This window comes from Gasterosteus aculeatus, chromosome 12 (genome assembly GCF_964276395.1).
Source record: "Gasterosteus aculeatus chromosome 12, fGasAcu3.hap1.1, whole genome shotgun sequence".
Taxonomy (NCBI): Eukaryota; Metazoa; Chordata; class Actinopteri; order Perciformes; family Gasterosteidae; genus Gasterosteus; species Gasterosteus aculeatus.
In genome coordinates, this window is record NC_135700.1 from 13,640,186 (window position 1) to 13,654,108 (window position 13,923).

At 50.6% G+C, this 13,923-nt stretch overlaps 1 protein-coding gene across 1 annotated transcript in view; it reads right to left on the reverse strand.

Moving 5' to 3' along the window:
* Positions 1-13,923, reverse strand: part of gse1b (Gse1 coiled-coil protein b) — a gene marked incomplete in the record, with an annotated part of 32,697 nt that overhangs the window by 11,548 nt on the left and 7,226 nt on the right. Inside the window, 2 exon segments of the mRNA XM_078084871.1 lie at positions 3,240-3,448; positions 10,013-10,210. Of these exon segments, the coding sequence (XP_077940997.1) occupies positions 3,240-3,448; positions 10,013-10,208 (405 nt within the window).

A 13,923-nucleotide genomic window follows, 5' to 3' on the forward strand; every position in this document is an offset into this window, starting at 1 on the left:
AACAGGCATCGCAGCTCTGACAAAACGGGAATTCAAGTTGCAGTTTGCCACGGATCAACCAGAACAGAAAAGGAAGAAAAGAGCTCGAGATGACGGCGTAAAGAAGAGGAGCGTAGGAGATGAATTAACCTCTGGGCTCGCTGGGATTAGAGAGAGACCCCGCAGCAGCACAGCGGCACCGCTTCCACCAAAACAAATCCAATTTAGGGAGCCATTACCTCCCTGACCTGCTCTGCAGCCACTGACCCAGGCTGACACTGATGCGCTAACATCCAATCTCAAACGCCTCTGATGTTTAGACTCCACACACCCCCACTGTGTTTCTTAGACGCCCCCACGTTGCGGTAGTTTTTTCCGTGTGTTTTTTCGCGCTTCACTTAACAGAAAGGCTCTCCGCTGCCTCAGACTTGTTGTCTCCGCGAGACCCCCCCACACCACTTCCATCCTTTGGAAGCTTTACGAGCTCCGGGAGATGGTGGACCTTCCCTCCCAATCAGCAGCCAACTGGAAAAGAGGTTCATTTATGTCAAACAAAGTCAACATCAGATGGCGGCTTTGGAGCTCAACACGCCGGGCTCTCTGTATCAGCCCAACACTACCGATCGCTGGCTCTTTGGAAGTCTTCGTTAAAAAGATTGACAAATACTTCAATTTGTTTCATCTTGACCCACATGCAACTTGGATGTTGTATGTAAATGTCCCGTGTGTATTTCTCCAGTCGATCCTGAGCAGTGATGCTGTCAACATGTCACATAAGTCTGCAAGCTGTTGCATCGTAAAGGGACCAAATTTAAGAAAAGAATGAATGTTATAGTTAAACCAAAATACAATCAAACAATTCTTTTGATGGTCCTCATGAACACGAAGCCTACTTTTCTAATAGAATCATGCATGGTCCATTTATAACCTCACCCCTGTGTGGTATTTATCTGGAGACTACACGTTTTTATGAATAAAATATGGGTGAACCAACTAATCAACTGTTCCCGTTCAAGAAATTTCACGGATCATAAACGCATTTAACAATTGGGCCAATAAAACATCAAAGTATGATGGTTATGACCATTTTTGGCGACTGGAAAATACCAGTCACTGAAAGACAGAAACCCTCCTTAAATGTGATATGAATCATATATCATATGATCAACAAAAGAGGGAATGTGAGGTGCGGGTGAAATAGCTCAGCACCTTGAAAAGGCACGTTTCCATCACAAAGACAGCACTTCTAACCCCATTATGGAGGAACCAGAGTCACTCAGGCACCTACACATCCAACCAGCCATTTTGACCTTTTACCATCTGCCAAAAAACAGCCCTCTACATAAAACTCACTATTCACCAACACCATTCCATATACAAAGTAAAGAGCACAAATACAAGCACTCAGACCCAAAGACACATCCATTAAGAGCCATCTTCCTCTGTGTGAGCGAGGCCCCTGTAACCCCCCCACTGAGGGTGGGAGACCCTGCGCATTGTGGAGCGCTCGTTTACGCCTCTCAGATGGAGCCATGAATCCAAATTGCCAATTAAAAAGCAATTACAGGCAGCAGCGGGAGCAGACTCCTACTGTCATTAAAGCAAAATGCCAACGCACCAAGCCCTCCCTCGTTGGCTGGCCTGCCTATCACCCCCCCCCCCCCCCCCCCCCCCCCACTCAAAAGACAGAAACGTATCTCTCGCTTGAGAGACACCAATCGTCCCTTCCAACACACGAGAAAGCAGGACACGCAGACATGTGAACACAGCGGCAAGCGAGCTTTACTTGCACGTATTTCAGCCTGCATTAGTGTAAATACGCAGGTCGGTATCGCGCTCAAAGGGAAATGTGCCAGAAAACCTGGACCATAATAGTAGACAAAGGGAGACAAGGATAAGCGCCGTGCCTTAGCATCAACACTTTTCCCTCGAGGCATCCTTCCTGATCAATAGTTAACAACGGAAGCAAAGCAAAGTTTAAGGGACATGTGGATGTCGTGCATGTACGAGCGTGGCATAGACGACCCCGAGGCTCTTTGTGACCGGAGTTATATGTGCTCACTGAAGCGGGGGGAGATGCTATTACGCCAGCTTTGGTGACGCAGCCGCGCTACTGCCCCCCCCCCCCCCCCCTCCCTCCGACCTCTGCCCCCCTCATCTCAACCTCTTGTCCACATCGCCTCCCTTAACCTCCTCATTCTTTGGCTGGCCCCGCGCTGCTGAAGGCCCTGCGAACCTTTTCAATTTGAGCTCGACCGCGTCGACCCCCGTGCACCAGCATACACTAACATGCACGCAAGGTGCTTCTGCCTTTCTATTTTTTCCCCCTTCCCTTCTACCTAGAGCTGAAGGAATGGCAAAAAGGATGACATCATTAGGACAGCCTCCCTGGCTCTCAAGCCCCCCCCCCCCCCCCCCACTGTTCTCTGGTTGACCCTTGAACTGCGGGAGGGTCGTTTTCGTGAAAGGATTAGGGGGGAGTTGTCTGAAGACTCCCGCACATAGCCGGCCGACCTCCTCACTCACCCTACGCGCTACCCTTCTTTCCGTCTCAGGGGAACCGTCAAAGTGTCTCGGAGAGTTTCCTCATGTGCTGTTTGTAACTGTGCGCTTGGCCTCGAAAATTAGCCCTGAGCTGAGATAAGAAGGCTTAAAGCGAGGCCGTAATCCATAATCCACTCCTTATCAAAGCAAGCAGCTCTCCCTATTTCTCGCCCTCCCCCCACTAACAGAGAGCCGGTGTCAGGGCGACGAGGCAGAGGATGCACTTGACTGCTGGGGTGAAGAAGACGGGGCTGCTAGATGGTGGAGGGGGGTCTCATGGGGGGCTGGGCCAAGGGCAAGAGGGCTAAGTGGGCGGGGGGCCGGAGGGGCACAGATGTTAGCTGCCGTTGAGGCTGACACGTCGACGTCCCAGTGGCAGCTGGCATTGTTAAACGCATGGAGCCATGCAGGGGGGAGGTGACAGGGGGGGCGGACTGGGTTTGGTCGTGCACAGACCTGCCAGCTATGTCACATGTACATATGTTAAATACTTTCTGCCACGCTATGGGTCGCAGGCATCTAGATAATCTATTTCTCCCTCAAGAGCCTCATTGTGTGCATGCTCGCCCTGGAAAGGCAACATTTTTGAAGCGAAAATACACCACAGCGCTCCGAGGACCCCTGAAAGAGCAACTGAAAGAAACACAAGGGGAGAGAGAGAAAAGAAAAACATCCGGCTCGCGGTCGGCCTGACGGGTGTTTGGATGGGGATTTACCTGGCGTCCCTCGCTCCTCCAGAGGCCGTTGCTCGTCTTTGTCGGAGCAATGGTGACTACAGGTGGGGTGTTTGGCACGCTGTGGCCAGCCGGGGGAACCAGGACAGGGCCTGGGCCGAGGGGACCCCTCTTGGGTGTGCTGACTGGAGAGCTGTGGTTGGTGGCCGGGGAGGACACCGGAGAGGACTCACTGCTGATGGAGGACGCAGCTGGAGAAAGACAGAGGCGGATGACATGAGTGCAGTGAAAGAATGGACATAAGACGAGCCGATCGCTCCGTTCGTATGAAGGCCAATGCAACAACCGTATGACCCACTAGCAGCTCCTGCAGTGTGGAATAAAAAAGGGGTCGCAGCAACTACCACAACAACGAATAACGTGTAGACACTCACAGGGAGAGAGCCAGATGGACGGCCCAAGGCCCCCATTACGAAGTGACAGTGATCAGGATGAGCAGCCCTGTGAGGGTCACACAGCCCTGACATGCAGGACACACAATAACACCATAAGAACCCCCCGCATGGGATTGAGCCGCAATACTGAATTTATATACAGTCAATGACGCCAACAGCCACACACAAAACTCCTCCCTCCCTCCCTCCCTCCCTCCACCTCACCCACACAGACACACACAGCAGGTGGTGAAATGCTAGCCCAATGAGCTTCTCCGTTGCGTTGTCTCCGTGCCACATTAACAAAGCCCTCCAGGGAAACCCTGTGGCGCAGGGTCACGCTCTGGTCACATGCCTCGCTTTCCGCACATCTTGCTTTCTCTCCCTCTACAGTTCCAAAGCTCTAGTATCATATGCTCACATTCACATATGTTTGGGGATTTCATCTTTCCAACCTTACATCTTCACCCCCCCGGAGAGCCTTTGCGTCTGTTCTCCTCAACGGTGTCCACTGTCCCTTCAGTCCTTTTTATTTTATTTTTGTATTTTCCTTAGTATATTGTCTCTATGTTTCGCCTTCTTCCTACTGTAGTGAGTCGATGAGTGAGCGCAGCATTACACAGTCAAAGTGGGTCACAACCCTCTCAATGGGACACACGCTTTGGCGCAGCAGCAAGGACAGCAGGAGATGTGCTCTTGTGCGTGTGCAGTTGCAGGTAGTGTGCTTTTGTGCACACACACATGCTCACATGCAACCACAGCAGCTGAAACCTCTGACCAGTTTCAAGTCTACTTCCTCTCCAATTATCAGAAGAAAAAAAAGGAACGCAGATTTGTTACCCAAACGCCGTTTCTTGCCGGCTTTGGTTTTCGTGGCAACATAACCTATTACACAACGTCAGCCTGTGGAAGGTGCTGTCAGGATATTGACTGATCTTAAACACCTCATTCTACCTAATACCACTAAATAATGGAAAGAATCAATAATGCCCCAGGGGAGGGGAGAATTTGAAAATGTTAAATTATAAGAGTTGGGGCATGAAAAAAAAAAGAAAATGGCAAGTGAGAGTGCAAAAGAGGTGCAAGGTGGGGCGAGCAGGAGATAAGGGGTGCAGCTGGGTGAGTGGGTGGCGGGCACAGGATGGGGATATCGAGGGGGGTGGGGGCATATCTTGTCTGCACAATGGCAATTAGTGGCCTAATCCTCCCCCCTCACCTCAGAGAGCCATTACTCTCCCGTGCAAGGCCAGGCCAATCAATAGCAGCCCACTCAGCCTGGGGAATGGAGCTACACTTAATACAGCTCTAGTGTCACAGCCTATTCTCTCTCACACACACACACACACACACACACACACACACACACACACACACACACACACACACACACACACACACACACACACACACACACACACACACACACACACACACACACACACACACACACACACGGATGGGGAAAAATAAGACTGGAGGGAGAGAAGACGCAGGGGAGAGGACTGCTAAGCAACAGACCCCTACTCCATCCATTTCTCTTGCCCCCCCTCCCGCCCCTCGCTTCCCATCTCCTCCTCATTCTCCACGTGGAGGCAAAGCAGGCTGGAAGAGGCAGTGCAGACTAAATAATTAAGAGCAGGAAAAGAAGCAGGTGAGCGGAAGAAGGAAATGAAGGAGACAAGGGATGGCTCATTCCAGCTTTATTGTCTCCTTGCAGCCTACCTAATCAGAGTCTACATCTAAGCGTCCTTCTTAGTCAGGTATCCACACACACACACACACACACAACATACAAACAGCTATTATTCCTCTATCATCCCCTCCTCCTCTCCAACAACACCGCACACAACCACCACCCGCCGCTCCTCATACACGATCATTTCTTTCTCTTCCGTTCTTCAAACACAGAGCTTTCCAGCCAGACCCAGATCTGTCAGACACCCGATTTTCATAAACACATTTACGATACCTACTGCCAGTGAGTACGCATGGGAGATGTTTGAGAGTGGTTGCATGTTTGCATCTATGAATGTTTCCCTTTATACTCCTCTTAAAACCATATTATGTCGGAGTATATAGTCTCGGAGTCGAAGCCTAAATCTCTGATTTTCTCTCGACAGTTTTCAAAAGCCCTTTGTCTTTATTCAGCAACCGCCACTAACTCACTAGAAGGTGCCACCTTAGAGGAGGAAAATATTAGATTAGTTAATTGGTGCAAAGCTGGTGTCATTTCTGCCATATGCGGCTTCCTTTCAATCGATAACAGAGAGAAAATAGCCATAGGTTTTGGTCCTTGAGGGTGTTAAGAGGAGGCAGAGGATGAGGAAGAGGAGTGAAGCAAAGCATTTGGCCCCAGAGTCCAAAATAGGCTCATCAGCTCCCAACCTGCACTTCATTAGCTGTACTGATTGGCCCCTTTCTTGTAGTGTGTGTGTGTGTGTGTGTGTGTGTGTGTGTGTGTGTGTGTGTGTGTGTGTGTGTGTGTGTGTGTGTGTGTGTGTGGGGTAGGGGGAAGGAGCGACAGAAGAGGTGGAGAAAGAAGAAAGGAGCAAGAAAAAGAAAGAAGGAAAGCAATCGCTGTCTCAGTCCCATGCTGTGTGTGATTAATGTGAAGCTCCTTTCTCCATCGCCTCCTCCATTACCAGTCCCACTCTCCCAGACTGCCTCCACACTTGACCGCTCAAGCTGAGCCACACATGTGCACGCACACTCTCTCTCACACACACACACACACACACACACACAGAACCTACAGCAACAACAAACAAACCGAGCAGCGGTCAGAGGCTGTGGCCGAGTGTCCCTGCATGGACGGCACCTTCTAGTCCGGCCGCTGTCCTTTCCGCGGGGGAGCAGAGAGTCCCACTGGATCCCTGAGCCTTGGTAGGAAGACGACACGCCGCACAAAATGTTTTAGTGTCGCCAAACAGCCCCCACAGATCTTCTGCCGCCGCCGCCACGGAAACGGCCAAGCACAGCCCGCTCCAGCAGGGCCGGGCAGAAGGTGCTCTCCTTCACCCCGCCAGCATCCACCCCGCTCTCCCTCTTCACCCATCCCCTCCTCCATCCGCCTGCCTCCCAGCATGCATTACAACAACATCAGCACTTAATTAAACAGTCCATTTCACACCTGGTGTGCATAGCAGTGCGCAGCCAACCCTGCATCCATATGCCACCCCACCAGCAGCACAAGCCTCAACACGTGCACTCTAACACACACACACACACACACACACACACACACAAACCCACACTTACAGACACACTTAACCACTGATGCACACAAACACCACACACACCTGCTACTACAGTCTTGGCCATGCACTGACAACACCACACAAAGCCTGTAATCTGCATCAGGGAGTGGGGGAGGGGAGAAGCACACTGTGTGTGTTGCTGTGCCAGCGATAAAAAGAAAGACGGTACAAGATGGCGGATGGGAAAAAAAAGAAGGGGGGGGAGTGATCCTGTGCCTTGCTGACTGTACAAACTGTTCGTTATGCTTTACTACTGAACAGGGTCATGTGAGGTGTAAGGTTGCTATGCATGAAAAGGAGAAAGAGGAGAAAAAAACAACAACAAATGAGCTTGTTTGTGAGTGTTTCAGGGACAGTCACAGCCTGAGGGGCTATGCCTTCAAGAAACACACACACACACACACACACACACACGCGTACGTACATGCACAGGCCCCCAGGCCGGCTCCAGATGGAGAGGTCAGAGAAACACTGCCCCGATGTCCCAGCATGCTCTGGGCTTCCAGAAAAAAGGGGAAGCCTCCGGCCACACACATGCATGTGCACAAGCTGACAAACGCCGCTAGTGTTAACAAATCCACTAATTACTTCCAATTCCTCTCTTCTTCCCAGCCGATACAGTCCATCCATCTAGTGCGCCTCTCTGCAGGCAGGGAACTACAGTCGGCATGAACGCAGTCATGACATTCTGCTGGTGTGTATGTGCCGCGAGTGTGCACGAAGAAACAACTGAGTGGATTAAACCCCAGGTCTGCCTAATTAATCAGACATCAGCAGGCCCACCTTTTTGAGGCAGTGTGCTATCTGTGTGTGTTGTGTGTTTGCGCACACATGGGAGTGTGCATGGGGCGAGAGTGTGTCCTTTACGCCGCTCTGATACTCATTAGCCATCAGCTCCCCTCTTCAGAACAGCACTCAGTACACAGATCTACCCATTATTATAGCCACAGCCAGTGACAATGTATGGATTTGTGTGTGTGTGTGTGTGTATAAATATAGCAGCTTTGCTCAGGGTCTTAAACCAGTTTGGGAGCCGGTGGCAGCAGACCTTACTAATTCCACTAGGCCTTAGGACACTGAGTCACGGCACCTCATATTTGCTGCACTATTCACCTCAAAGCATGAATCAGAGGTTGAGAGAAAGAGAGGTTTAGTCAAAGCCGGTAATGAGACAACAACAGGCTAAAGCATGCTAAGAAATCACAAGGCTACTGCAAAGACAACTGTTTGCATGCGTGGGGGCGTTTGGGTGTGTGTGTGTGTGTGTGTTGCCTATAAATACAGGCTCTGTAGACAGAGAGGTGACTGGGGCTACATGCTCACCCTGGAGCCGGTATTCCTAACACGGGCCGAGTTGCCCCCTGACGGCTGAGTCACCCACACAGCGCTGCCTGCCCGGGCAGCGCAGTCAGCTGACTTCAAAAATAATAAAAAAAGGGACTTTTTTGTGCTTCTAATAAAAAGTTGCCAGAGCTTAATCAGACAGGATCTGTTGCCTGTTTGTATGACAAAGACACAGACGGGAGTTCTCTGCCGTGGTAGAATGGAAATTACCAATACACACATTTATTTTCACCTCGTACCACCAAAAAAAAAAAAAAAATCATAAAGCAGTGGTGAAAAAGAAAAGAAAAAGGAAAACATGCCGTGGCGAATGCAATCCTTGCGTTCTGCAGCTGCAACTGACACTCAAAAAAACAAAAAACTGAAGAGCAACAAAGATAAGAAGAAAATCCCATGAAAAGGGTGAATCCAATCTACAATACAATAAAAAGACTGGAGGTGGGAGAGTAAATAAGGCGGAGGGAGTGAAGAGAGATGAAGGGGAGAAGGATCGAGAGGGAGGTGAGCAGAGGTTGGGACCGAGTTCTTTCTCTCCCTCTGCGGGTAATAAATCATTTGCAGGGTTCTGGGTCCCAGGCTGCAGTGGGCTGGGGAGCAGGGTGTCCTGGGACAGCCAGAAAGCAGGGGAGCATCTGATTTAGGAGCCAGAGCAAGGGTGGACAGCTGGGGTAGCTGGGCCTCTCCGGAGCCAAGATATGGAAAGGCACAAACATATGCACGCTCACACACAATTACACACAACTCCCAACTGCAGCTCTGCTTCGTGGATTGTGCTTTGTAGGGTTTTTTCTATGCGTAAGAGACACGGGGCACATACGTTGGAAAAAGATTTGCATGAGTATTCCCGGGTGGTTTCGCATTCATCAAATGTACTGGGGAAAAAACATGGCTCTATGAACAAGCAGCCTTAGAGGAATAGTCCAGAATGTGTGACACATTAACAACAGCAGTTTAACCACCTGATGCGTTCTTGTATTTATACAATCGACGCCGCTGACTCCACTGAAAGATTGATCGTCAAAAAGGTTTCTTCATCCACTTCCTGTTAAATGTATTCTTTTTTTTTTTTTTTACTGCTGTAGTCGTGGTCATGTAATGTTACACCATGGATGCAACAACAAGACAAAACGCTGAGGGTTGGGAATTCTATGGCCTGTTTCACGTCTGTGTGTGTGTGTGTGTCAGCAGATAGTGACGAGGAGAAATTACAGCACCATCACACCACACATTTACAAGCGCACACATGAAGTGGGTCAGCTAGAGTGGCTCCACTTTGTCCCAATATCTCCAGAGACAGCAACTAATTCAATCCTGTGTGGATATCATCCCATTGCTATTAGCAGCTCTCGCACTCAGCTACACAAACTGGCCATGGAGCACAGAGCGCACACACCTACAATATAACCCCGTCCTCCCTCATACGCACGCACAAAGACTAAATACACAACTATGCACATACAACCTACAGGAGGAGCAGAGCACTTAATCCATCAGGTCAGCAATTAAGGGTCATGGGACTGGATGTAAAAAAGACGTTGTCATGGTTTGATAAACACAGTATTTTGAGCCAAAGATTTATTAAGACATATTAATAAATAGAAACACAACTTGAAATGAATAACTTAACACTTACACTTAATACCGTCACCATGTGAACCTGCAGTGTAAAAGCCACAAAAGACAACAAAGATGCAGCGCAAACAGATCGTTACAAATTGTCTAAATTAATTCTCAAAACAAACATCACAAATGTCAAATCGTCCGCCACGTGTGCCGTTACCTCGAGGTTCCTCGGCCTGTTTTGCCAGTTTACGGAGGGCTGCGGCAAATCCGGAGTGAGCAGACTGGTTAGCGGGGCTTCCATTGGCTACCAGGGAGCCGTTGAGAGGCGACGGGGTGAGGGGGCTGACCGTCGCCGTGGTACGGGTCGCTGTGGAGATCATTCCTAACGATGGTGACTTTGGCTCATGGCTCATGCCTGCAAAGTGACGAAAAGAGGAGGAGAATGGGAAAGTATTTATATTAGACACTGCATTCAAGAAGAGCCGACACACACTTGAGTCGCGAGCGATGGGGTCTTCAGAAATACCTCCAGTCACTCTCACACACACACACACACACACACACACTCTCTCTCTATTGGCAGAAATATGCAAATCCAAGTGAGGCACATGGCGGTTTCCTTGGACACGGACACAGAGGGGCAGAGGGTGGTGCTGGGTGTCTGTTTGTGACAGCTGGGGCCGAGGGGCTTTGGTCGTATGGCTTAGGGTCAGAGATGGGAGGTTAGGAGGACGGGTCAACCTCCCTGTGCGCAGAGCTCCAATCTGGCCGCGTGTCTGCCAGAGGTCCGTTGTCATGGCGCTCACAGAAAAGCCTATACTGAGCGTTTATTTCTCAGTGGCAGGATGGTACAGCACTGGAGGGGGTAAACCCATCCGGTGCCCACCCCGCTGAAATGTGACAAATTGCTGCCAGTTGCTAAAAGTAGACAATGAGTTTTGAATGAAACTTGGGATTTCTTAATTCAAACAACGACTTAAAAGTCCCCACCCCCTTACAAAAGATTGTATTGTAAATCTTCCCTCATCAACAATTGTTTGTCGTGTCTGTCTCTTGTGGTGGTCGGGGGTGGGGGGGGGCGTCTCCCCCTGTTCTTCCTGTGTGTGTGTTTGTGTGCGTGTTGAAAGGTGACACCGTGTTGACAGCCCCTTCGGCCGGTGGAATCCCCAGATGCCAGAAAGGCGACTGATAGCCCACTGAGCTCGGTCCACACACACACACACACACACACACACACACACACACACACACACACACACGAAAGGTGGCTTAGACAACGTGTTTGTGTGTAACGTACATTTTAACCAACACATCAAAACTACATGAAGTAAACAAATATTCAATAAAATATCTGGTTTCACACAAGAAACGGTGGGGGCTATAAAAAGATCAGGTTCCCACCGGAGTCACAGCACCCTATATTGTGTGTGTGTGCATGTGTGTGTGTGCATGTGTGTGTGTGTGTGTGTGCGGCGAGTCAGGCATGAGAGTGAACATTCCCAACAGCTCCCGAGTTGTCCTGCCTGTAACCTCCCAGTTACCCAGTGCACTCAAAGTGAACCCAGCACACAATTAATAATGGGATAAACAATGACTACTGTCTGAACAACACACTGCGCCATTGAGAGACAACACACACACACACACACACACAAACTGCCTCGTCTAATAAAGTGACTTTGTCAAGACATTAGCGTGTTCCACAGAAAGACACTGAGGGGAACTTTCAGTAAAAGTGAACATGTTGTAGACGCACACAGTACTTCTGCCTCTATCGAGCACACAAAGAAAAAGGACACAAACCCAAGTAACTTGAAAGCAGCAGACAACAGCGACAATAGCTTGACAAATACACACACAGGAGCACATATCCGGAGGTCTGGCAGCAGTTCATGACCCCCCCCCCCACCCCCACCTCTCCCCCATAGATGAAGAGCGCGGTCGTAGCGCCTTACTGCACAAAGGAGTGGAGCCGCTTGGATCCCCCATGGCTGCATCGTCACGTTGAGCCCCGGACGGCACACACCGCCAGCCACCGCCGGCACACGCACCATCTTCCTGCCGCCCTCCCTCCTCAGGCGCTGCGTCTATCCGCTCTCATCCGCCCGCCCGCTCTGCCTCCGCGCCCGGCTGCTCCCCGAGAGCTTATCTAACAAAGCAACACGCCGCACACGCTGCCCATCTCTTCCCCTCCCCGCTCTCTCTCTAAGTGGGAAAACAGAAATTCTTAGCCTAGCAGCTGCTGCGATGTCACATGACCCCCCCCCCCTCCTCACCCACACACCGCCCCATCCCTCCCCTCAAGCCCTCCCTTCTCACACTCTCCCTCCTCCTCCTCCTCCTCCTCCCCTCGCAACCTATAATTCCTCAGCCATTTGTAGATAACAGACACAGGCATGCATGCCCTGCCAAGGCGAGCTGGGGGAGGGGGAGAGGAGAAGACGTTGAGCCGGTCACAACATCTGACCCCGTTGCTGGGGAGCGGCATGAACATGCGCATGTATATAGGTGGATGGGGGGCATGGGGGCACGGGGGGGGGGCGCTTCCCTTCTTGGGCCACAAAGAGGAGGAGAGGAGGAAAAAAGACACGTCCTGGCCTGTCTCGAGCCTCACGGCCTAAAAGAACAAAAATGCCCATCGTTAAAGAACTTAAGTGTAAGAAAGATTTGACGTGCAATGAAATCGTAACAATGCAACGCATACAACACACGCTTATGAGTGAGTTTGAGTTTCTTTTCTTTTTGTGGGTGGAGGAGACCAATGCGTAACAGTGGCCGGGGGTGGAGGAGTAAGGAAACGGGTAAACGCGTGGGTCGTACTTCCCCTCCGTCCGTCCTGCTGTCAGTGCAGGGGTGTGAATGACTCGTTTCTTTAGTCATTTCCTCCTCCGTCACTCGCTGCTTCTTCTCACGACAGCCAGTGAACAGAGAGAGAGCGCAAAGATGGAGCGGGATTAGAAACTCCAGGAGTCTACACGCGGTGGCTCCTGGAGTTTCCCTCTGAGGTCCTCGTCAAGTGGGCCTTTATCTTCACATCTCCACTCAATTTGCATGTTTACAACAAGTCGGCGTTTCAGGGGGAATCCCCGCGCCACGCTCGCCAGGCGTCCAGCAGATGGCATCGCCTCCCAGTTAATGAGAGGGAGTCCGCTGAAGATGAAACCGCAAATGTCAAACCTTAAAAATGACAGTTTTATGGATTATTACAACGACAAAGACCGCATGCAATTTGAGGATGAAGAACCCTGACTCAACGGTCTAAAGAGAGATGAATAAATTACACCTTTAGGGACTGTGGCAAAAAATGTTTCATCTGACAACCCACCGGTTGAGAGGAGCGTGTTAGACGCCATGCTTCCTGATGCAATTAACCCTCTCAACGCCGCTACGCCCTAAAGGAAAACAAAACAAAGCCCTTTAAGAAGAGGAATGTAGATTACAACAAACCGCACACATCCATGATCCCACACACACACACACACACACACACCGGGCAGATTGACTGCTAAATGGCATACAGTAAACACCGCTTTAAACACTCCCTCCTACAGTCACACACACCGTTCCGGGCTCTTGCTGTTTGGAATGCAGATTACTCTATCGCACTCTCTCGCTCACACGTTCACGTAGTGAGTAAATCCTCTTGGCTCCTGTGCGGCCCGGCCAGTGGGGAGATAATGCAGTGGCAGCTCTGGCTAGAGGTTAATCTTTAACCAGGATGGGATTAGCCTATCAGCTCGTTAAAACTAGCAGAGACGTGCGACCGGGACCCGGCCGTCCCGGCAGAGTGAGCGCAGCGTGACCCGGAGCTGTGGTGCCGGCACGCTGTGGTCATGCTTTTCCTCACCGGGGGCAGTGGAAGCACCTTTTCCTAGTGGCCCGGCGAAGCACACCAACCACGCCGCGAGCTTGTGGCGCTGCTGCTGAAGAACGGAGCCAAAACGCTCAGCGTCTGCCCTCGAAAAAGGAGCAATAAATATGTCAGGCTAATGAAACGGGTTGGCGCAACACGTGTGGTCAGGCAGGCAACTGAAGAGCCCTTTCTAAACGTCTTGCTGTGCTCAGCGTGGAATAGTTTGGTAGCTCCCGTGTAACAGCTCCTGGGTTGTGTTGTGTTTTGTTCCACTC